Source organism: Arvicanthis niloticus, chromosome 2 (genome assembly GCF_011762505.2).
Source record: "Arvicanthis niloticus isolate mArvNil1 chromosome 2, mArvNil1.pat.X, whole genome shotgun sequence".
Taxonomy (NCBI): Eukaryota; Metazoa; Chordata; class Mammalia; order Rodentia; family Muridae; genus Arvicanthis; species Arvicanthis niloticus.
Window position 1 is genome coordinate 5,787,659 of NC_047659.1, and position 23,539 is coordinate 5,811,197.

The 23,539-nt window shown below is 54.9% G+C and overlaps 1 protein-coding gene across 10 annotated transcripts in view; it reads left to right on the plus strand.

The window, feature by feature from the left end:
* Positions 1-23,539, plus strand: part of Ralgds (ral guanine nucleotide dissociation stimulator) — a 40,520-nt gene that overhangs the window by 14,709 nt on the left and 2,272 nt on the right. For 2 of the 10 annotated variants that reach the window (XM_034495109.2, XM_076928346.1), the window contains exons 2-17: positions 12,828-12,938; positions 14,178-14,371; positions 14,794-14,889; positions 15,378-15,571; positions 15,817-16,214; positions 16,891-17,106; positions 17,298-17,401; positions 17,742-17,826; positions 19,039-19,107; positions 19,399-19,485; positions 19,917-19,949; positions 20,217-20,338; positions 21,411-21,506; positions 21,713-21,914; positions 22,050-22,292; positions 23,102-23,216. In XM_034495109.2, the coding sequence (XP_034351000.1) occupies positions 12,828-12,938; positions 14,178-14,371; positions 14,794-14,889; positions 15,378-15,571; positions 15,817-16,214; positions 16,891-17,106; positions 17,298-17,401; positions 17,742-17,826; positions 19,039-19,107; positions 19,399-19,485; positions 19,917-19,949; positions 20,217-20,338; positions 21,411-21,506; positions 21,713-21,914; positions 22,050-22,292; positions 23,102-23,216 (2,365 nt within the window). Of the gene's footprint in view, positions 1-5,268; positions 5,544-12,827; positions 12,939-14,177; positions 14,372-14,793; positions 14,890-15,377; positions 15,572-15,816; positions 16,215-16,890; positions 17,107-17,297; positions 17,402-17,741; positions 17,827-19,038; positions 19,108-19,398; positions 19,486-19,916; positions 19,950-20,216; positions 20,339-21,410; positions 21,507-21,712; positions 21,915-22,049; positions 22,293-23,101; positions 23,217-23,539 lie in introns of those variants that run through there. The other 8 variants (XM_034495112.3, XM_076928347.1, XM_034495108.2 and 5 more) reach the window with 7 other exon arrangements.

Genomic DNA, 23,539 nt, shown 5'->3' on the forward strand with positions numbered 1-23,539 from the left:
CTGTCCCCAGCCGTGGCAGACAGCATGCCTGTGGGCTGTCACGGCAGCTCACGTTGGATGGTGCTTCTTGGATTACAAGGCTTTTGTGTGTTGAATCAGAACGCTGCTGGTATGTTGTCCTCATTGTTTCCTTAGTGTCTCCATCTTCCTGGGAGAGACATTGAACTCTGAGGTGCGCCTGGGGCTCTGAAGATGTGGAGCAGGGAGTGGGTTCCGGATCCTCGGTGCGCTTCCCACCTGGCACTTGGCTGAGGAGGGCAGGGCTGGCAGCTTGCTGCCACTCGCCCTCTAGGGAAGGGAGAGAATGGGAGCCTGATGCAAGGGCCTTTCTGGGGTGTGCTAGGGGTCAATGTCACTGCCTCTAGGCTTAGGGACTGATGGAGCTACCGCGTGCTCAGTGGCTCCCTTGACTGCTCTGGTCAGCTCACACAGGCCACAGCTTGTCCCTCGGGCCTCCCTCCTTCCTGCTCCTTCCTCTCTTCAGTTTTCTGTCTGGGCTCAGCTCTGAGTTTCGTCTCCATTTCTGTGTGTTTGTGTCCCCACTGACTTTCTCCTCTGCCTCCGTGTACCTCACATAGAATCTGGAACAGCAGTGGTCCTCAGGGTTTTCAGTGACCACAATGGGTATCTTGTGAGGGGGCAGTCATCAGGGTGACATTGGTTCTTGCTCCATGAATGACACTTCTCATGGTGCCAATCAGACTGATCTTCACCACTCTGAGCTCTTCCCAGCATGGAGTTGCACTGGTGGGACAGAGAACATGAATTCCCTGAGGCTGAATCCAGAGCATGGACCCAGAGAGGCTGACCCAGAATCATGTGTCCTTACATAGGCCATCTCTGTTGCCCCAGGCTTGATGTGTGGTGTGTGTGTTTGTGTGTGTGTCGGTCATTTAGTGTGGATGTGTGCACAGACAACTTTTTTATTATTTTTAATTATATTTAGTTGTGTGGGTCTGCATGTGGGTATAGCTACTTGATATCAGGGATGCAGATCCCCCATCACTGTGTCAGCTGTGGATGAAGAGAACTGAACTTAGGTCCTCTGCCAGAGCATTGAGTGCTTTTAACTCTTGAGCTCTCTCCAGCCCCTCTTATTTATTATTGTGTATGCATGTATGTGTGATGTATGTGGGCATGTGTGCCACAGTGCATGTGTGGTGGTCAGGAGACAACTTCCCTGGAACTTAGTTGGGTTCCAGGGACTACACTTGGAGAGTCAGGCTTGCACTGTCTGGCAGTAAGCCTGCATCCACTGAGCTTCAGGCTGGTTTTGTTCTTGGGCAGTTTTCCTTGGGCAGTAGTAACTGTATGTGAGGTCAGAGATTTGGGGTAATCGTGTCACATCCCTCCACCCAGTATGACCTTGTGGGGGAGTTGCTACTTCAGCTCCCTCCTCCATTGTGTGGAAAGGCTCCGGAGACTGCAGAGCACAGGGTCACTCAGGCCCAGGTGCGTCACCTCCCGCCAAGGTGTGTGCTCACACGCCCACACAGGGCCACCCCAGAACCCAGGCAGGCCAGGAATGATGATGCCTTAGTCGGGAAATGACAGAGGAGCCAGGCAGGACCACACCCTAGCAGTGTCCTCCTGCCATGAGCTGGAAGTGTAGAACAGCAAACAGATGAGCGGGCAGGCCTTTACCTGCCAGCCAGAGGTGAAAAGCCTTCTGTTGTTTTGAAGCAGGGTCTTGCTCTGTGACCCAGGCTGTTTCCAAGTTCATAATCTTCCTGCTTAGCCTCCCCAGTGCTGGGATTGCAGGTATTGGCCATTGTGCCTAGACAAGAGACAGAAGGATTTCTACCAGGGGCCACCTGCTGCTGTCCTCACTGGCAGTGACCCAGCCCTGGTGTGAAGAGGTGTTGGCTCATTTCTATGGTTGTCCTGACATTGCCTGGTGTTCATGTCTGACTCTGGCTGTCTGCTACCCAGCAGTCATGGAACTGGGCACTGGGAACCATTGCAGGAGCAGCCTCGGCAGCCTGAAAGGACTAGTGACGTACTCACCCAAGTGGTGGGGAGGACGCACTTCATCCTGGTCCATGGAACGTTCTGAAGACAGCCAGACTCCAGGGACCTAGGCAGTTGTGGGGCTCACCCTGGATGGTGTCCAGGGGTAGGTAGTTAAAGCCCACAGCTGTTGTGGTCAGGTCACCCAGAGTTACAGGAGACGCCTAAATTTCGGATTTTTATGTGAAATCACCTGACCTTTCACTGTTGGCTCAAACGTTTAAAAACACTTTGCAGTCCAAACAAAATACATGTGTGAGGCGCTCTTGGCTACTTCTCGTCTCCGACTGTCAGCTCAAAGCCTTGCTCTTTGAGGAACATCATCCAACTGTGTTAAGTCAGCATTGTTCTTGAGGGGTTTGTTGTGCCTCCCAGTGAGGGCCAGCTGCATTCCCAGGAGGGCTGGGATGAGGAAGGGGAGAGAGGCTGGTTCCTTGCAACATTCTCTTGCAGAGGAGGGCAGTGCCGTATGCCAGCCCAGGTGTTAGGGTTAACCCCAAGCCTCGCATTTCAGACTCACCCACGATCACCAGGTCTGTTAACAACCTCCCTATGAACATGTGAGCATCAGGACTCAGTTTCCCAGGGACCCACTGTGGGGCTGCTTTGTTCTCAGGATCCTGTCAGTGACTAGGCAGAGCAAAGCACATAGGAAAATCTAGCCCAGGGTCAAATCCCACCAGGGTCTAAAGTTTATAACCCTCCCTTAGCCGCTACTTGGAGTCCCAGGGGCTTTAGCGGATGATTCTTCAGCCAAACCCCTTTTGTTCTTTTATCTTTTATTATGGAGAAATTCCAAATAGACTCAAGGTAGAGAATATGGCATAAAGCTTAATAACACCAGTTTATCCACAAACCCCAGGCATAGCTGTATAACTCTTAACAGTAACAATATCATAGTGTTGGCTAAGGAACAACGCCCAAGTCCAGATGTCCATGTCCAGCCACACGTGATTGCCCATGCCTTTAATCACAGCACTCAGAGGCAGAGACAGGCAGCTCTCCGAGTTCCAGGACAGCCAGGGCTGTGTAGAAAAACCCTGCCTCAAAAGCAGCAAAGAAGAGGAAGAGGAGGAGGAGCAGCGGCAGCAACAATGTCCAATGCCATCAATATGCAGTAGTCTTCAGCTACCTGAGGTTGACCCTGCTCCAAAAATATTAAAGTGGAAAATTCTAGAATCAAATCTCCTGCTGTTCTGAGCAGCATAATGAAATCAAGCCTTCCTCCCACCCCACCCCTACCCCGACGTGAAGTCATCCCTTTGCCCACTATACCCAAACACTCTGCTTGCTAGTGAGCCACTTTGCTGCCTGGGTCATTGCTCTGACCATTGTGGTACCTAGCATAGTTGACTGTTACTCTCATTTCAGGATCCTTCTGGGTATCTTAGAATGCATCACCCTCAGATAAGAGGGGCCTTGCTACTTAACAGTTTGTTCATATCAGGTTCACAAACTCACACACTGGCCTCTTCTTCTTGTGTAGCCCCTCCACCCCATATATTTGTTAGCAAAACAAAACCTGTCTGTCCTATAGGCTGGGTTTCCGTAGGTTGCAGGCTGGTGATGTGGAGGATGTCCTCTGGCTGGCTCCTGCTGTTCCCTGGAGTGATGGTTAGATTCCGGTGTAGGTTGCAGGATGTTTTTTGCTGTCCTTATCCCCTCTCTTAGGATGGGCCTGCTCTTGGTAAGGGATGCCCTGTAGGTCGTGGCTAATCATGAGGGAAAGCTTAGGAGGCCTTGAGGAGGGCTCTGCTTTCTGGAAGTATCTAGAACATCCCAGCTGGTGCTGAGGACGCTGAGGGCGTTAGCCCTGTGGGGTCTAGGGCAGCAGGGACATGAGGACACTTACAGTGGTGAAAGGGGGTCAGAGTAAAAAGGCTTGAGCTGCTGGACTGTGGGGTGAGGAGTTTGTTTGCCTGTCTGAGTCGCTCTGTGTCCGTGGATCTGCCTCCACACTGCTGTGTCTGTGTTTCTGTATCCATGCATGTGATAGCCATGAACAGACTTTCCAGGAGGGAAATGCATCCATGCAGAACGAGACAGGAAAAGAACTTGATAAAAACAGGTGGATAGCAACCAGAAAGGCACAGTAGATGATGGCACCCTCACCTCTGCCAGTGTCCATCCCCGAAATTAGTGAGTTGGTAGATAGCCTGTGTGCCGCAGGGTTAACTCCCTATCCCTTCCTCTTTGAGGCTGGAGGGGTGGTGCCCGAGGACTAAGTATGAGAGAAAAGCTGCCCTTAGGGGAAAAAGTCAGAATAGGAGAGAGTAGTGGGACAGGAAACAAAGCTGAGCAGCTGCTGGGTCCTTGGCCCAGGAGTGGGGCTAGGGAAAGCCTACAGAATGTGTGGAAGCCACTGCCTTCCTGTGCTATCCCCCCACACACCTGGACTTCCTGGAGGTAGGGCAGGGTCCCAGCCAGGCTTCTGAAGCCAGGCTTAGGGGATCTCCACCCCAAGCCAAATCTGCCTATCTTTTTCTTAAATCGTATTTATCACTAGAGCCTTCTCATAAAAATACTTTCCAACAATTAAAAATTTCAGAGAAACTTTAGGCCTTGTGGCCAGAGAGATGGCTCAGCACCAAGGAGTACTTACTGAGTCTTCCAGAGGACCTGGGTTTAGTTCCCAGCACCCACATGGCAGCTCACAGTTTGTTCCCCTCAGACACCAGGCACATATGCAGTGTACACACATGCATGGCAAATAACCCTACACATACAATAAAATAAACAAGCCTTTTCAACGGATACAGCCTCACCTAGAGGTAACTAGCATTTCTTTTACACAGTAGGTCTGTCTAGTTTGTGCGTGGCTATGGTGACTGGTGCTGAGGCTGAAAGCGCTCCTCTCCCAATGGAGCTTGGGCTGGATATCAACGCCCTCTGGACACTCAGCCCAGTCAACAGTCAGGGTCACCCTTCCCCATGCTCTGGTATATGAGTACATAGCCAGTGACCTCATGACATCCTCCCAGTCACACTCTTGGAGGAAGTCATTTTCATTACCCATACTTTCCAGTTGAAGAAACTGAGGCTACAGAGTTAGGGGGTGTGGTAACTGGAATTCCCGGGAAGTGGATCTGATTTCAGCAAAACAGCATCACGGACACGCCCACACAACACAGACTGAGTGTGCAAGCAGTATCCACCAGGCCTGGCAACTAGAGGAGGCTCACGCCCCTCGGAAACCACGCCCCCAGCAGTCCCCGCCCCCAGCTGACATCAGCGAGGCCCGGCCCCAGGCCCAGAGCGCAGGCAGCGCGGAGCCGCGCCGGGCCGGCCCTGCGCCCGTGCCGCCCCGGGTCTCGCGGCCCGCCGGCCACCCGCGCCTCCGCGAATCGTCCATGGTGCAGCGTATGTGGGCCGAGGCGGCCGGGCCCGTAGGGGGCGCCGAGCCGTTGTTTCCCGGCTCCCGGCGCAGCCGCAGCGTGTGGGACGCTGTGCGCCTGGAGGTGGGCGTCCCCGACAGCTGTCCCGTGGTGCTGCACAGCTTCACGCAGCTCGATCCCGATCTGCCGCGCCTGGAGGTGGGTGAGCCGAGGCCCAACGTCCTTTGCAGCATTGTTGGAGGGTGGAGTGGGGAGGGGTGGTTCCTTCCTCAGAAATCCCCCTGCTGCACCAGCCCTGAGGCAACCAGTTGGGCATTACAGCTTCCAGCACATCCTCAGCAATAGTTGGAGATCAGAGCTGGATTTCTGTATCCTCTCGATTCATCCCAGTACCTGCTCCAACCCAGCACAGATGTGACAACCCCAATCTCTGCAGTCAGACCTTTAAGCCCCTCCATGCTGTCACTGTGTCTGTGGTGCATGAATGTTCCAACTGCTAGGGCCTGTCCCTGTTTCAAACCCTTGTCAATGGGACATGCAACACAAGGAGGCCACACAATATAGTGAACCAGCAAATGGTTGTGGTGGCACCGTCCTAGACTCCTCAGAGGTGAGTGGAACCTCAGGGGCCTTTGGATCCCCATCACTGAGTCCGACATAGGTCTAATGACCCTGGAACATCAAAGCTGCCCAGAGGAGGCAGTGGAAGGAAGGGGGTGGGATGGGCTGATCTCCAACGTGTGGAACCAAGTGTTCAGTCAGTAAGAGGACTGTAAGGTGTTCAGTTATGATGACCTGTGATTCATTTCTGCCCGATTAGAAAATGTCCGGACATCGGATCTTTATAAGAGTTTGGGAGGATTCAGAGAAGGGAGACCATGCCTTTATGTGTGGGAGATGGGAGTAATAAATGTGGGTAGGAGCTTGTTTCTAGTGTCCTGGGCAGGGGCACCCAGCAGTGCCCTCTTCCTTCCACCTTAGTATACACCTGCCACCATTCCCCAAAGGTAGTGGAATCCCAAGGCAGTCCTGCATCCTGCTCTTCCTAGAGAAGGCCTGAACAAAGCGTACTTGGGAACTCTTGGTCATAGAGCCCCCCAGGCCTGGGAGGCCTCCTGTGCTTGGCAGGTATCCCAAGTCTGGCTTCTCATTCACCCAGTGGTCTCATCCTCGTGGCAGCTGGGGAGGGACTCCGGGGAGCTTGGTGGTGGGCGGCCCGCACCAGCCCTGCACTCATCTGGCTTTCATTATGTCTGGCAGAGTCTCCGGCTTTGTGTGCTGGAAGAGCCTGGCCTGATTACTCTGTGTGTGTGTGTGTGTGTGTGTGTGTGTGTGTGTGTGTCTTCTCTCTGGCTCTGTCTGTCTACATCCCTGAGGACCCTTTGAAGCAAGGCTATCAAAGATTCTGTCCCTTTACAGGTTGATGCTGTCTGTGCCTCGTCTGCTGCCCCTCTCTCCAGGCCTCTCTGTTGTCATACAGCCTGGTCACTGTTTAGAAATCAGAGGGGAAGCTTCTGGCTGGGGCAGGAAAACCAGGGTCCTGGCAGGAGAGGAGGCCACGGCCGCCCGGAAACTGAACACAATGACCATTTAGCATTCGCCTGGGGGAGGGGGCAGGGAAATCCCTGTCTGTTTTGCCAATAATTCCCTGCCATCCCCATCCTGAGGCTGATTTCCTGGTAGTAGACCCAGTCTAGAAACGAAGCCGACTCAGTTGAGGTCCCTGCACTCTGTCTCTGCCTTTTGTCTTATTTCATTTGTTTCCATCAGCCTGGGGTTGCCAGATGTCCTCACGCATCTGGGCATCTGCCTGCCCTCTCAGTTCTAGGTCAGGCCACCACTGACCTAGCCTGACCTGCTCCTGTCTACTTTATGGAGGTGATGAGGTTTATGCTCCTGCGACAGGCATGCTTCAGCTTCAGCCTGGCAAGGGTGATTTGTGGATCTGTGGCATTTACAGGCAGCAGGCACCAGTACCATATTCCTCCTGGCTCACACAGCCCTCCAGTTTAGATGCCAGCGCCATCTGTTAAGAAGCTGGAGGGCACAGAGGTGAAGTTCCTGATCTAGATAAATATATTGTCAGGAAGGGTCACAGACAGGACTTCAGCATAAACTGTGTTCCCTGGGCGTGGGGGCGGGGTGCCTGCTACATGTAAGAGCTGGAAGCAGGACACAGCAGAGAAGGCTAGTGAACTTGGAAGCCAGCAAAGGTGGTGGATAGAGCTTCACCCAAGCACTGCAAAAAAGCCTTGGGTCAAGTGAGATGTGAGGAGTCCAGGAGAAGGTGACAGTACCTCAGATTTTGAGATCTCGGGTGCAGTGGAACCGGGGGCTTTAACATAATAGCTAACAGCCACTAGGGCTTGGTAGAAGGGCCTAGGTTAAATAATTTGCATGCATTTTGTCCTTTGGCAGGGGGGTCAGGGCTATTAATAGCCCATTTAACAAATGAAACAACTAATTAGGTTGCACTCAACAAGCTGGTCAACTGCAGAGGCAGAGGCCAGGCAGGCTTCTTAACCTGGCAGCTTGCCTGTGATGCCTAAAGGCTGTGTGGGTTGGACATGGTGAGGCCCAGGGCTTCTTCCTCTGAGCTGTCTGGTTTCTTGATCACACTGTGTGCAACTCTTAGTTTACCCCAGGGTTCTTTTGTTCCCTTGACACTGAAAACTCCGAGATATAGGTACATAGGGTGTGTGTGTGTGTGTGTGTGTGTGTGTGTGTGTGTGTGTGTGTGTACGTGTATACACAATAATCTTCCAGAGGTACTTCCTGGCTGACTCTAAAAGGGCAGCCTTGAGGAACTTTAGGGCCTGTTATGTTCATGAGAAGACTTGCCATCAAAGCTGTGCCCCCAGGATCTCCTTGTCCTACAGTTGTTTTCCTCAGAGGCACAGTAGCCAAGGCTGAGGAGGCCCAGATGGCTGGTCTCCAGCCTGGGACACTGAGAGAGACATGCTGGCCCATTTCCTGGGAGCCTCCAGGCAGCTCTGGAGCAGGAGGAACCAGATTGCTAGCAGGGCAGGAACTGGGACTGACTGTCAGAGAGGTCATCACACAGTGTTTAGGACTGTAGATAGACCTCTCACCGGCCCTCAGCTCCAAGGAAGCTTTTGGAGGGGCTTCAGCTGCACTCTGAAGGATCTCATAGTTTGGCACCTGCCCTGATTCAGACTTCTGATGCACTCACAAATGCTATGTTATCAGGCATATACCTCAGGGGAGTGAGCCACCCCAGCCCAGTGAAAGTGAGAGAGATGGATTGCTTCCTAATACAGGAGCTGAGGCTCCAAGCAAACTCAGTTTCCCAGAGAAAGGACGGCCTGAGGGCTGCTCACTTGAGCTGGGCCATGCTGCTCTGTTACCATGCTCCCCTCCTTTTGATGTGTTTGCCTACGGCCTGTTGTCCTATGGGTCACATCTGCAGGCGATCTGTCTTTTGAACCCAGGAGGCACAGAGCTTGAGGTCTGTGGAAGCTACCCTGCTGGAATGCCAGCTTAGCCCCTCTGAGCCCCAGAGTTTCTTCATCTATAAAATGAACATGTTGCCAGGTGGTGGTGCCACATGCTTTTAATCCCAGGAAGCAGAGACAGGCGGATCTCTGAGTTCAAGGCCAGCCTGGTCTACAGAGTTCCAGGACAGCCGGGGCTGCACAGAGAAACCCTGTCTGGAAAAAACAAACAAACAACAAAAAGGAGCTATAGAGTGGGCCAAGTGAGACTGACAGTCTCAGCGGGGCGGTCCCCCAGAATGTATCTGTCCTTAAGTCTCTGCTCAGAGGCTTGGTGTGACACCACTAGCCTGGCCACCTTCCACCTGCTGTGTAGCCTGAGGAAGTCATTTCTGTCTTCAGCCTCTCCCCTGCATCTGTGTACCTTGACTGGACCCTGCCCTGACAGAAGCAGCAGCCAGCTCTGGGTGTGTCCTTACAGGCCATGGATAAAAATTCTTGTCCTGGCTGCTGTTTCCTAGCTTGACTTGAGTAGGCTTCTACCTGTTCCTATCGGGGTGTCCTTCATCCAACGGGCACCATACTGGGAGAGTTACATGCACTACCTGTACAGAGGATCTGGGACAGGAAGTGCCTGTGTTAACTGGATGGCGTGGTCATGGAGTGGTGTGAGTCTGACTTCAGCTGGGTCTACGTTATACCTTGTGAGGACTGGGGCATGCCCCCTTCCAGGCCTGGTCCAGTGGTGGCCATTTGCAAATGGACAAAGCTATGGATTTACTGAGCTGAAGGGGTGGGTCTCCCCTCCCCCATTTGAGCCTAGTTTTATTTTCTGAAATGCTAACCTGACCAATAGCAGGACTCAGGCTGACAGGGAGGGTTCCTGGGACCTGTCTGACTCTGGGAGCTCTGCATAGGTCCAAGACTTTTCTTTTTGGGGTCTTGGTACTCTCCTGCTGCCCTGGCATCCAGGCACCCTAGCTGAGGCTTCTTGTGATCACCAAGGGCCGCCATGAGGGCTCAGCACCTAGGCTGTCCGCCCAGTGCCAGAGCTGGGGTGGAGGCTCTAATGCTTGCTGTTTTCACTTACTCCCTCTGTCGGAGCGCGTGGCCTGGGCTTGAGGAGTCTCGGATTCTCACCTCAACCTGGACACTATCTCTTTGGCCCCTCTCCTGGGCCTTGGTTTCCACCTGTAAAACGGGAAGGTGTTCTCCCATCATAAGAGCCTGAGATTGCTCACTAGCATCTGGACTGCCCTCTCCCTGTTCTAGAAGCTCTAATCCAAGCAAGGGCCAGGACTCCGAGTGAGCTGCCATCTGGGTCCAGTAGTCCTAGGTGGTCCTCTGACAGGTGCAGTTCTCAGACATCACCAGTTCCCGTGTTGTCCAGGTGTTGTCTGCCATCTTTGGTCAGCTGCAGCCCTCACCGTGTCACCTGTTAGCTGTTCTCTCAGCCTACAGCCAGCTTACTGAGCCAAGCTGGGGACTGAGACTCCTCCTGAGATACAGTGCCTGGCTCTGGTCCTGTGGGTCCTGTGTGTGCAGAGCTGTAGGGGGTCTGCAAGGGACCTGCTAGAACCCTGGGGTACCCTAGTGACTCAGTGGTACAGGTAGGGATCACTGGTACAGGTTAGAATCACCTTGGCTCACCAAGTAGGCTGAGCCTCTGCACACGTAGAGAGAAGCTGTGATCTCGTGCTTAAACTCTACCACGTCTGCCAACCTCCCGGAGCAGAAGCAGCGTCTGACTCGACAGGCCACCACCACCACCCAGTGTTCTTTAGGGAGAGATGACACAGGCCTGGCACCCCAATCCTTATTGAGCCCCTAGCTTGCTGTTCAGGGCTTGGCCTGCAGCTCCCTCTCTCTTAGCTGGGGACATACATGCTGCTGACCTGCCACCCTGAGAACTTTGATCAGATGACACGCCCCATTCTGGGAGCTCTGGGCTATGCTCAAGAGACTGTGATTGTGGGGAGGGCTTACTCACAGGACTCCCAGGGACACTTTCTTCACCCTCAAGCAACTGACCCAAGTGTGTTAGACACAGCCGCCAGCTTCATCCCAGGCCCCTGGGGGCCTTGTACATGTGGGAGGCTGGAGGGTGGGAGGGGATGATCCTTGCTAAGGACACAGCCAACCATGCGGCATTCCTCCCTTGGAGCTCAGAGGTTTCCTGGATGCTTGCCCTGGGCAGGCAGGCAGGCAGACATTTTTTGCTGTTTCAGCTGTTTACCAGCCCAGCTTACCCGCTCTTCTCCCTGGACTGCTTAAGTATTGTATTCCTGGGAACATGGTGCTTCTTTCATGGGCTGCCTGCTACAAAGGTCGCCCAAGGTGGCCTTAGGTTCCATGGTCCCTGCCCTTCCAACCTCAGAGGGACTGAGGACAGATCCTTAGGCTGGGCAGAGAAGCTTTTCTCTATTGCTTTCTAACCAGGCCTGGGGCATCTCTGCCTTCTTTGGGTATCTGGTGCAAAGCGGCCCACACTCGGTTTTGTGAGGTGCTGTGGTTGTTTAAACAAGTGGAGTGCATGGGGTTAGCTCCTCACAGCTGGAACAACTCCCATCTGTGCAGCAGGGTGTCAGCTCCCCAGAGGAAGACATCTGTGGATAGCTCTCATTGCCTGTCTGGACCCCCATCCTCATCCAGCTGGCAGAATGGCCCCCCTCAGATGGGGGAAGGGTGCAGGGATCACATGACACTCCTACAGGGCCCAGGCCAGCTGCTGGGGTGTCAGCGGAAGCCCAGGGCAGAGCGCAAAACCTTGCCTTTGAGTCCTTGCTCAGTGATGGCTGCTGCTTGTGTCCAGCTACTCCTGCCGCTGTGCCTGGCCAGGGCCCTTTTCTCTCCAGTGGGCATCAATAAAAACCTGTTGCAAACTAGCACTGTACTGGTGTCTCCGGGCTGAAACCCAGTGTTGTGTGGCAGGAGGTTCATGTGTGACCCTGACTCTGCTGCTGATGTCAGATATGACCAGGCTCCTTGGGAAAGGAAGACTCTTCCAGCCCTAGGAACCACTGAGCCGACACAGTGGGTATTCCAGAGCCATGGTCTCCTTTATCTCTGCAGAAAGACTTTCTAGATTTGGGTCGGGGGTTAGCTGATGACAGTGCCACTGGTCTCTGAAGGGAAGTTCCCTGGGCCGTGGGCCAGGATTGCTTAGGGTCATGAACCTTTTTTTTTTTTTTTTTTTTTTTTTTTTTTTTTTTAATGAGCCTTCTTGTTACCCGCTGACTTCCAGGAATCAGGTCCCCTTCATCCCTGCCTTCTCTAGATGGCAAGAGTAGGAGAGAGCCTGGGGTGTAGGGCGAGTGTTTCCTTTCTGCTCTATGCTCTGAGAAGCAGCCACATGACCCCCTCCTTCCCCAAATAGGCCTCATGATTTGGGGTTCTGTGGATCCCCAACACTGTTGGTGTTCCCCTCTCACGTGAGGAAGAAAGAACAGCCAGCTGGGAACCCCCGTGTTGCCCAAGAAGTCTCAGAAGCATGAATGAGCAGAAGGGGAAGGAAGTGGCCTCAGATGTGGTCAGCGTCCGCACCTGCTCTAGACACATGGTGCTGACTCCAGCGCTGAGCTAGAAAGAACTGCCTGATGCAGCTTGGTCAGCCTGGAACCTCAGATGGCACAGGCACAAAGAGATGAGTGTGTGGGTGACCCCAGCCTTTAGCTCTGGGGACTAGGCTTTTCTGAGGGCCAGTACCACCTGTGACCATGCTAGGGCCTTGGGATAGGGGATCTGCCATATACACAAGACAGTTTGACGGCCTCAGCCTCCACTTACCATTCTCTGAAATGGCTCAATAACAGTACCTGTCCAGATTGACTGGTGTAGGGCTGTCCAGTACTAGGGAGGAGCAGGTTCCTGAGGTGTTGGCCTTAAGGTCATGAGGAGCCAGGTGTGAAGTGGAGTCCTGGGCTCCCTCTTTTCTTCACGCTGGAAGTCCAGAAGCCACCTGTCTGCGCTGTGCCCATAAAACAGACCCCTGATTTTCTGGCCTGGCTCCTGGGCCCTGTCTTTCCAGAGCTCTACGCAGGAGATTGGGGAGGAGCTGATCAACGGGGTCATCTACTCCATCTCCCTGCGCAAGGTCCAGCTACACCAAGGAGCCACCAAGGGCCAGCGCTGGCTAGGGGTGAGTGTGGAAAGGAGACCAGGAGGGTGACCCTGCCAGACTCCTTTCCAGGGTTTTCTGTTTGAGGGCCCCAGTCCCTCTCATGACTCTGGGCTGACCCTCGCTCCCTTCCTCAGCCTATGCACAAAGGTCCTGCTGACATACCTACCGACGAGTGAGAGGAGACACTATTGACGCTGCTTCTCATTTCCCATAAGGCCATGCATATTCAAATATTTTGCCAGGTTTAAAACCTGTCCTCACATGTCACTCCTCCCCCCGCCTCCTCTCACTTCCTCCTAGTCTCAGAAATCCTCTCACATAGTAGGGCTTCCCTTTACCCCCCCAGTGAATGGAAGTTTAAACTTTGTAAGCTGTCTTGGGGTTACTATTGCTATAAAGAAACACTATGACCAAAAGCAGGCTGGGGAGGACAGGGTTCATTGGGCTCACGTTTCTGCATCATAGTCTGTCACTGAGAGAAGTCAGGACAGGAGCTCACACAGAGCTGGAACCTGGAGGCAGGACCATGGAGGGTGCTGCTCACTGACTTGCTCAGCCTGCTGTTTTATAGAACCCAGGAGCACCAGCCCAGGCTGGCCCCGCCCACAGTTGACTGAGCCCTCCCACATGGATCACTAGTTAGAGTGTGCCTTACAATCTTGTCTGCAGCAGTCTTAAGGAGGAATTCTCTCAGTCGGAGTTCCCTTCTCTCAGATGACTCTGATTTTGTCAGATATATCTATCAAGTTGATAAAATTCTTTAATATGTATACACTTCTCTGCAACTTGCTGTCTCAGAACAAGTCTTGTGGACCCCTTGAGCTAAGAAGCTGAGCCTGACCCAGCCACATAATATTCCAGAAGACAACCCTGTCACCACACTGTCATGCTTCACTGTATTGGGTCCTAGCATGACTCTTCCGTGTGGCCATTGAACTTGCTCAGGGAACATTCTGGGTCTTGATAGACCAACCCCCTGATTCTGGAGTAAGCCTGCCTTTCCACCTCTAGGATGGAAACCATCCCTCCTCCCCCAGAGTATGTTAAGAGAATGTCACTCACCTAAGAAACCACCCTGAAGGGCTCAACACTTCAAATTCTGCTTGAAAATCCGAGACTTTTTAAAACTAGAGACCCTCTTGTCCCGGCTTTGGCCACATTCTGCTGAGGGGGTACAGGAGGTGATCTGAGCTCCAGCCTCCAGCTTCTCTGAGAATGTGACCCTGCCACTGACCGTGCCTTTCTCTTGTCCCCCAGTGTGAGAATGAGTCAGCTCTGAACCTCTACGAGACCTGCAAGGTGCGCACAGTGAAGGCTGGTACTCTGGAGAAGTTGGTGGAGCACCTGGTGCCTGCCTTCCAGGGCAGTGACCTTTCCTACGTCACCGTCTTCCTGTGCACCTACAGAGCCTTCACTACCACTCAGCAGGTGCTAGACCTACTGTTCAAAAGGTGAGCACCACTGCCAGACCCAGGGACACCCTTCCTCCTGGCTGCGTCTTGGGAATGCCTTATTTTTCTTTGAGCCCCTTTTTGGTGGTAAGCATCCTGTTGTCAGGACCAAACTAGATGGGCCCTGTCAAGGCCTGTGGGGTTTTATATGACTTTCCCTTTCTCTGTGGAGAAGCTTTCTCTTCTCAGCCTCAGGCTAAGTGGGTTCCCTGCAACCTCAACGTAGATATACACAGAGCAAGGGCGGCCTTGTAATCAACTGAGAGGTCCTAGGGTCTGCTGAAGTGCCTCAGCTTATAAAACATCTGCTGTGCGTAGCCATGTTGCCAGGCACTTAACTCTGACAAGAGCAGAGAGTCCCTGCCTCCTTGGGCTCCATTCCCATCAGGGAGTTGACCAATAACACTAGACATCGTAAGCAGGTACGGTAGATGTGACGCCCTCACGGCCTCCTCTAGATATGGCTGCATCCTGCCCTACTCCAGTGAGGACGGTGGACCGCAGGACCAACTCAAAAAGTAAGTAGGCTTTGAGTCGGAAGGGGAGGTTTGGAGAACAAGGGGAACAAGGGCTGAGCAACTGTAGGCCCCATGCATCTGGTTCCTGCTGCTGGGCCAGGGTCTAAAGCTCCTCCTACACCAGCAGGAAGACAGACTTCAGGGTGGTACTGCGCATTCAAGGAGCAGAGTGGAGGGGGTGCGTGAGGGGCGGGGCGGGGCAGGGGGAGAAATTCAGAAGCCATCACTGTGAAAATCCTTCCCAGCATAACCTCTCAGTAGTCACGCAACCTCCCTCCTGAGGAATGGACATATAGCTGGTCCCTGTGTCCCTTGGGAAAATGCAGCCCACACCTGGCTCACAAAGAACAGGTGCTGAGGGAACCCTCACCACTGGTTGAATAGCAGGCCATTCGCGCATCTGCATTCCAGTAGAGTTGGGCAGGAGTGGGAATGGTTCCCTAAAGAATGGGGAACACCGTGCCTCTGACCCTGTTGCGTGTCCCTAGTGCCATCTCCTCCATACTGGGCACCTGGCTGGACCAATACTCAGAGGATTTCTGTCAGCCTCCGGACTTCCCCTGCCTCAAGCAGCTGGTGGCTTACGTGCGGCTCAACATGCCTGACTCAGACCTGGAGCGCCGTGCTCGCCTTCTCCTGGCCCAGCTGGAGGACCTGGAGCCCAGTGAGGTTGAGCCTGAGGGTGAGGAGCCGGGGACAGCTACATAGAACCTGCTAGGAAGGGGCAGTGATAGTTTGTGCCACAAACATGCTCCGACTGCGAGGCAGGAGCAGGAGTGAGCCTGGGACCCATAGGGAGGTTGCACACCATAGTCTAGGACAGCATCGTGTCGCGGAGACAGGGCCTTGTTCTCTGGCAGCCGGTTAGTCTCTGTCTTGGAAATGCTCTGGACGAGGCAGCCATAATAGACATCTTATCTCCTGCAGCCCTGTCCCCGGCTCCAGTGCTGTCTCTGAAACCAGCTTCACAGCTAGAACCAGCTCCCGCACTGCTCCTGACGCCCAGCCGAGCAGTGCCACCAACTCCAGTACGAGAGCCAGTCACAGCCCCAGTGCCAGTGCTGGCATCCAGCCCGGTGGTGACGCCAGCCTCTGAGCTAGAACCAGCTCCAGAGCCACCCCTGGAGCCTGAGCCTTCCCTGGCACTTGCTCCGGAGCTGGACCCTGCTGTCTCACAGAGCCTCGAGTCAGCTCCCGTGCCCACTCCTGCGTTAGAGCCTTCCTGGCCTTCCTCGGAAGCCACAGAGAACGGACTAGACGAGAAGCCTCACCTCCTGCTCTTCCCTCCTGACTTAGTAGCAGAGCAGTTTACACTGATGGACGCAGTGAGTGGCTGGGGGCGGGGCAAGACAGGCTTCCTTTGTCCTCTGCTGTCTAGACCTGTTTTCTGGTTCCCAGCCTTTGTCCCAGGGCAAGTCCTAGCTCCACTGTTAACAAGCATGTGATTAGGGCGTACTACTTAACCCAAGGCATTGATTTCCCACCCCCATGATGGTCATGGAGGGAGGGAGGGAGGGAGGGAGGGAGGGAGGGAGGAAGGAAGGGAGAGAGAGAGAGAGAGAGAGTGTGTGTGTGTGTGTGTGTGTGTGTGTGTGTGTGTGTGTGTGTGTGTGTACAGGCACGCACGCAGGGATCGCAGGGATGGAGGAGTGCTCACCACGGTGCGCCTGGGTCACCCTCCTCCATTCCACCCTGGAGGCCTATCTAAGCTCAGCATTTATGAAGTGCTTACTGTGCACTGGAGACTGAGCCATGGGGCAGGGCTGTAAGCAGGTGTGCCTGCTGGGGAGGGGCAGCAGATGCTCTGAGGTGAGCAGGCAGAGCCACTGCTGTGTGTGCTTCTTCACCCCTTCACTTTCCTTGGTTTGCCTTGCACTGGGTGCCGGCAGAGGTCAGGTGGAGGGGCGAGGGTCCCACAGGCTCAACCACATCCCTACTCTTAAGTGCTACAGCTTGGGCTTTTGGGCTGTGCAGGACCCAGTGACACTGACTCCTCCCTAGGAACTATTCAAGAAAGTCGTGCCCTACCACTGCCTGGGTTCCATCTGGTCCCAGCGGGACAAGAAGGGCAAGGAGCATCTCGCACCTACCATCCGCGCCACTGTCACCCAGTTCAACAATGTGGCCAACTGTGTCATTACTACCTGCCTTGGGGACCAGAGTATGAAGGCTCCGGACAGGGCCCGGGTGGTGGAACACTGGATCGAAGTGGCCAGGGTAGGCTACAGTCGGGTCTGGGGACCTCTTTTTTTTTCTTCATAGACCTCAGGGCCACACAGCCAGGCATACATTCACTCCTGGCACTGTCCACTTGGGTTGCTGTGTGGGCGAGTCCCTGGCATGCCCTCTGGGAGCTTCCTGGTGTGAAGGAGGGGCTCATCCATGGGATGTCCCCTCCTTGTCCCCAGGAGTGCAGAGTGCTCAAGAATTTCTCCTCCCTCTACGCCATCCTCTCTGCCCTGCAGAGCAATGCCATCCACCGCCTAAAGAAGACGTGGGAGGAGGTCTCTAGGTAGGCCTTCCGTCCCCAGCCCCTGCTGTATCCATCACAGGCTGGCTCCGCCCTCAGTGAGGGCCAGCAGCAAAGGTGGAGGGTGGGTCCACTGGGAGGTAGTGAACTTGCACACCCTGATTGGAGCCAGGTGAGTGCGTCATGCATGCACACAGCACAGAAGTACCCAGCCGAAAGCAAAACCCAGCTTTGCCTACTCAGGTAGTCTTCAGTGGAACTATGTTTAAGGTTCTTCTCTAGTAGCTTAGCCTTTCTGTGGTAAAAGAAAATGGGTTCCCCACCATACTTGCCCCAGTGCACACCCTTCCCAACCGCTGTCTTCTCTCTGTGCCTCCTGCAGGGACAGCTTTCGAGTGTTCCAGAAACTGTCAGAGATTTTCTCTGATGAGAACAACTACTCCCTGAGCAGAGAGCTACTCATCAAGGTGAGGTGGCAGCCACAGTGTTGGGGAGAGGGTGTGTGGGTAGGACGGGGGACAGGAGATGGCAGGGTTTCAGTTCCTCACTGAAAGCTTTTGAACAACTTCCAGTCCTGTCGAGACTGGACAGGAGGAGAGGATGACTTTGTTCCTTGGACAGGTGGCAGGCATTTGGTGGAACAGTAGGCCTCTGGTAATCTGATGTAGTAGAGACAGCCAGCCAAGGCTGCTGCGGGAAGCTGAGCCAGCCGGATTAGCAGATCTACAGCTTCCTGCTAGGGCTTAGCCACTGGCAGACTGATGGCCGATGGAAGAGAGAGCAGCTTCCCTGAGCCAGCCTGTTCTGTCTCTGTGATGCCAGGCTTGTCCCAGGGGAGAGGTTACCTGGGATAGGGGTCATCCTCCATTCCAAACATCTAGTCCCAGGGTGCAGATTTGTTTGTATAGGTGGCTCTGGTGGACTGCATCATCCCTTGAGGCCATAGGATGCCCAGGCAGCTTAGATGTATCAGGAACTGATGGGCTGACTCACTTTTCTCTCTCAGCCTAGAAGCGTCAACATAGAAAGAGCAGCATTATCAGTGGGCCCTGCCCTTGCTGTACAGGTCAGGCTGAGATAGCCCTGCAGGGTCCAGAATCCTTAGAGAACAAAGCACTCTGCTGAGGGACCCGTGGAGCTGGGGTGCTTGGGTTTCAGGCCCCACCTGGAGAGTGGAGCAAGGCGCTTGAGACACCTTATCCTCCTGTATGACAGCTCAGTTAGAGACATGCATCATGTGGCCAGAGGACAGGACAGCAGCCAGGCTGCACGCCTTTGGGTCCCCATGGGTTTCCATGCAAGGTGCTGCCAGTGTCTAGGCCTCTGTTTTCTTGTCTGGCAAATGGAAGGTGCTGAGCTCACCGGAGGCAGTGAGGGCTAAGGAAATGAGGGGTGTGCAGGAGGTCACTGGGCTGCATACCCCTCATTGCTGCAGGAAGCCTGTCAAGATGGCACTAGGGGCCAGGAATTGAGCCCTCCCGTCCCCAGGAACTTCGAAGGTGAGGTGCACGAAGACCAGGCCCTCCCTCACCCACCCAGTGAGGGTTAGAGCAGGACATTGATCTAGAAATATTAAATGTGGCAGCAGACACGTTGGCCCAGCCAGACCCAGGATCGGAGCACAGGTTAGGCTCAGGAGAGGAAGAAAATCTCATTGACTTCACATTCAACCCTGGCAGGAAGGGACCTCCAAGTTTGCCACACTGGAGATGAACCCCAGAAGAGCCCAGAGGCGGCAGAAGGAGACAGTGAGTAGCCTGGAGGTTGGGAGAGGAAGGGGTTCCCTTGGCCCTTACCTCCTGTGGCAAGGTAACCAGCTGTATCTCTGGGGACAACAAACAGTTGTACCATCAGAGTCAGGGCTTAGCAGAGGGTATGAGCAGGGGCCATAGATTTTCTAGCCTGGGATGGGGGCAGCAGGGGACCCTGGGAGGGAAGCGGCAAAGGTTCTTGGGCTGCTCTAAGTGGTGGGGCTGGGGTTAGATGAGTAGTGAAGAAGGCCCTGAGCCTTGCTTCTTCTCCATCTTCTTGATGCCCAGGGTGTCATCCAGGGTACTGTCCCCTACCTGGGCACATTCCTCACAGACCTGGTGATGCTGGACACTGCCATGAAGGACTATCTGTATGTGAGTGAACCTGGGCCTGTGGTGAGGGTGTGAAGGGCAGGGCCTGAGGCCTGGGAGAACAGAGCCCCTACTGACCCCTGAGCTCTGGTTCTCGTGAGAGCTTGGAGACTTTGTAGAGTTCTGACAGCAGAACTGAGGAGAGGGTTGGCCAGACTAGACATGCATGACCCTTAGATGGTGGCTCTGGGCAAGAGAGTGAAACTTGACGCTCCAAGGTCAGACAGCTTGTGGGCCAAGCAGGGCCTTCTAACTCAAGAGTGGGTTGGACAGAAATCTATAACCTCTGCCCTCGGGCTTCCCTGTGCTAGTGCCTAGAGCCAGGTGTGGGTGCTTCCTGCCCCCTAGTGGTTGTCTGTGATAATGCAAAAGAAGGTAGGCAGTGTTGGAGGGTGGCTATTTTCATAACGGGACACTGGTTATCTGTCTTCTAGGGGAGACTGATCAACTTTGAAAAGAGAAGGAAGGTGAGGAGCTGCCACCCTCAGCATGGGGAGGGGGACATGGACTGGGCAAGGGATGTGTTCCATCCTTGTGTTGATTTATGGTGATACTTGGTACACTCTTCAGAGGCAATTCCATAGAAAGGGATCTTGGGGTGATGACACCCAGGACCGTCTCCTGTGAAAACAGAGGTGCCCTGAGTGGGTGTAAGTGAGAGGCAGATAAGCCCCAGAGGTTGTTAGCACTGGCCCGACCCTCATAGGCCCATCACCTGTTGTCTGTTGATCCAGGAGTTTGAAGTCATTGCCCAGATCAAGTTGCTGCAGTCGGCCTGCAACAATTACAGCATTGCTCCCGAGGGGCACTTCAGAGCCTGGTTCCGAGCCATGGACCGACTCAGTGAGGCTGAGAGGTGAGGGTTGCTGGCTGGGGGATAGGGTGGGGGAGGGTCATGGTGTCATCACTGTAGGTGAGGGTGCTGGCTGGGGGATAGGGTAGGGGAGGGTCATGGCGTCATCATTGTAGGTGAGGGTGCTGGCTGGGGGATAGGGTGGGGGAGGGTCATGGTGTCATCACTGTAGGTGAGGGTGCTGGCTGGGGGATAGGGTAGGGGAGGGTCATGGCGTCATCACTGTAGGTGAGGGTGCTGGCTGGGGGATAGGGTGGGGGGAGGGTCATGGTGTCACACTGTAGGTGAGGGTGCTGGCTGGGGGATAGGGTGGGGGGAGGGAGGGTCATGGTGTCATCACTGTAGGTGAGGGTGCTGGCTGGGGGATAGGGTGGGGGGAGGGTCATGGCATCATCACTGTAGGTGAGGGTGCTGGCTGGGGGATAGGGTGGGGGGAGGGTCACGGCGTCATCACTGTAGGTGAGGGTGCTGGCTGGGGGATAGGGTGGGGGGAGGGTCATGGCGTCATCACTGTAGGTGAGGGTGCTGGCTGGGGGATAGGGTAGGGGAGGGTCATGGCGTCATCACTGTAGGTGAGGGTGCTGGCTGGGGGATAGGGTGGGGGGAGGGTCATGGTGTCACACTGTAGGTGAGGGTGCTGGCTGGGGGATAGGGTGGGGGAGGGTCATGGCATCATCACTGTAGGTGAGGGTGCTGGCTGGGGGATAGGGTGGGGGGAGGGAGGGTCATGGTGTCATCACTGTAGGTGAGGGTGCTGGCTGGGGGATAGGGTGGGGGGAGGGTCATGGTGTCACACTGTAGGTGAGGGTGCTGGCTGGGGGATAGGGTGGGGGGAGGGAGGGTCATGGTGTCATCACTGTAGGTGAGGGTGCTGGCTGGGGGATAGGGTGGGGGGAGGGTCATGGTGTCATCACTGTAGGTGAGGGTGCTGGCTGGGGAATAGGGTGGGGGGAGGGTCATGGTGTCATCACTGTTGCCTGGTGATAGCTGCGTACCCAGGCTCCGACTTGTGGGCTAGCCCCAGAGGGGAGCCCCAGCTTGGCCCCTGGTAGCTTCACAGCCACCTCTGCTTTAGCTACAACCTGTCGTGTGAGTTGGAGCCCCCATCTGAGTCGGCTAGCAACACCCTGAGGAGCAAGAAAAGCACAGCCATTGTCAAGCGCTGGAGCGAGTAAGTGCTGGGGCCTTACCCTAACACCCACCAGCCAGTCATAGAGTGAGCTGACTCAGCAATCTGGGCCTCAGTTTTCACCTCTGAGAGATGGGGTGATCCCTCAGATAACCAGGGAAAGCAGGACTGGTGGGCTGAGACACTGAGAGCAGTCAAGGTTGGCATCCCTGAGAAGACTCTGAAATTAAGCCAAGTTTTTCCTGTAGCCGCCAGGCCCCCACCACGGAGCTCAGCACCAGTGGCAGCGCCCACTCCAAGTCCTGTGACCAGCTCCGGTGCAGCCCCTACCTCGGCAGCGGGGACATCACTGACGCACTCAGTGTGCACTCAGCTGGCTCCTCCAGCTCTGACGTGGAGGAGATCACCATGAGCTTTGTCCCAGAGTCTCCTGACGGCCAGGAAAAGAAGGTGACCACCCCTGCTCCCTCCTCTGGCCCCTCCTGACACTTGTCCAACAAAGGGCCCAGAAGTCCCCAAAGCTGGCTACTGGCCTTCAGGGCCCTTCATGATCCAGGCTGCTGCTGACACTGCTGTCACCCACAGTTCTGGGAGTCAGCCTCCCAGTCATCCCCAGAGACCTCTGGCATCAGCTCAGCCTCGAGCAGCACCTCCTCCTCGTCTGCCTCTACCACGCCCGTGGCTACCACACGCACCCACAAGCGTTCCGTCTCAGGGGTCTGCAGCTACAGCTCCTCACTGCCCCTGTACAACCAGCAGGTGGGCGACTGCTGCATCATCCGGGTCAGCCTGGACGTGGACAACGGCAACATGTACAAGAGCATCCTGGTGAGCGGCGGCCGCGGCCCGTGGGCCCGACCTGGCTGGGCAGCACTCGGGCATGCAGGGAGGGAGAGAAGCAGTATGGCCAGGCCCCCAGGAAACTGGCCTGTAGGGCATCAGGCCCTAGGCAATGGGACAGGGATTAAGGGAGAGTCGGTCAGGGCCACATTGACCTGTAAGACCCTTGGTTTTCTCTTAAGAGTCTGAGACAGAGGCCTGTGGTGACTCGATGTGCCCATGGAGATAGGCTGCTGACCAAGATGGAGGCAGACTTCTTAGGAGTCTGTTGCAGTCCAAGCTCAGGAAGGCGGGGGCCAAAGCAGGCTGGTGGCCATGGGCAGACTCAGTAGTGTCAAGGTGTGGATGTTACTTGAATGTGGAGCCAATGGGATCTACTCAGGTTATGGATGGGCACACAGGGAGGACCTTTCCCAGCTGCCAGGGCTTGAGCTGCAGACGGCTGCTACACTGGGTCTGGTACCCTACCATACTCCACCCCAGGGGCGCCTCAGCCCTCTGTGCTTGGAGCCGGAATGGTGCTTAGTCACATTCACCTGGGTGACCCCATGACTGAGCCCCCTGAGCTAGCCGGTGCTGTCTACCATCACAGCCTTAGGGCAGGGCGAGACATAGGAGGCAGGTGAGCATTGGCTGCTTCCTCCTTACCATTGGAGTGGAAATTATTAGTTCCCTGGGCTTGTTGATCCTCTTGCCTTCAGGATCACACAGCTTCCTAAGGCTGTGTGGGAGTTGGTGGCAGGCTGTTGTAGGCCACTGTACCCTGTCCTAATAACCTGCTGTCCATTTCAATTCAGGTGACCAGCCAGGATAAGGCTCCGACTGTCATCCGGAAAGCCATGGACAAACACAACCTCGACGAGGATGAGCCGGAGGCCTATGAGCTGGTGCAGATGATCTCAGAGGATCACAGTGAGTCAGTCAAACTGTCGTCAAACCCAGGCCAGTGCGAGGAGCCGGTCAGCACCACCTACTCCAGCTCCAAGGCCCGGACTCTAGAAAGCACAGTAGCAGCTAAGTGTGGCCACGGTGCCCACGCAAGCTGTTGGCAGCCCTTGGCGCCCAGGCTCTCCTCCCTGCCCCAGCATCTGCTGTTGGGCTTCCAACAAAGTTGAGGAGAGAGGCTTATGCATGGGCCTGGCAGAGGGGACATTGTCTGGGTGAAATAAGAAAGCAGGTACTTCAGGAAGAATGTTCACATGTTAGGATCAACACATGAGAGACTGGAGAGATGG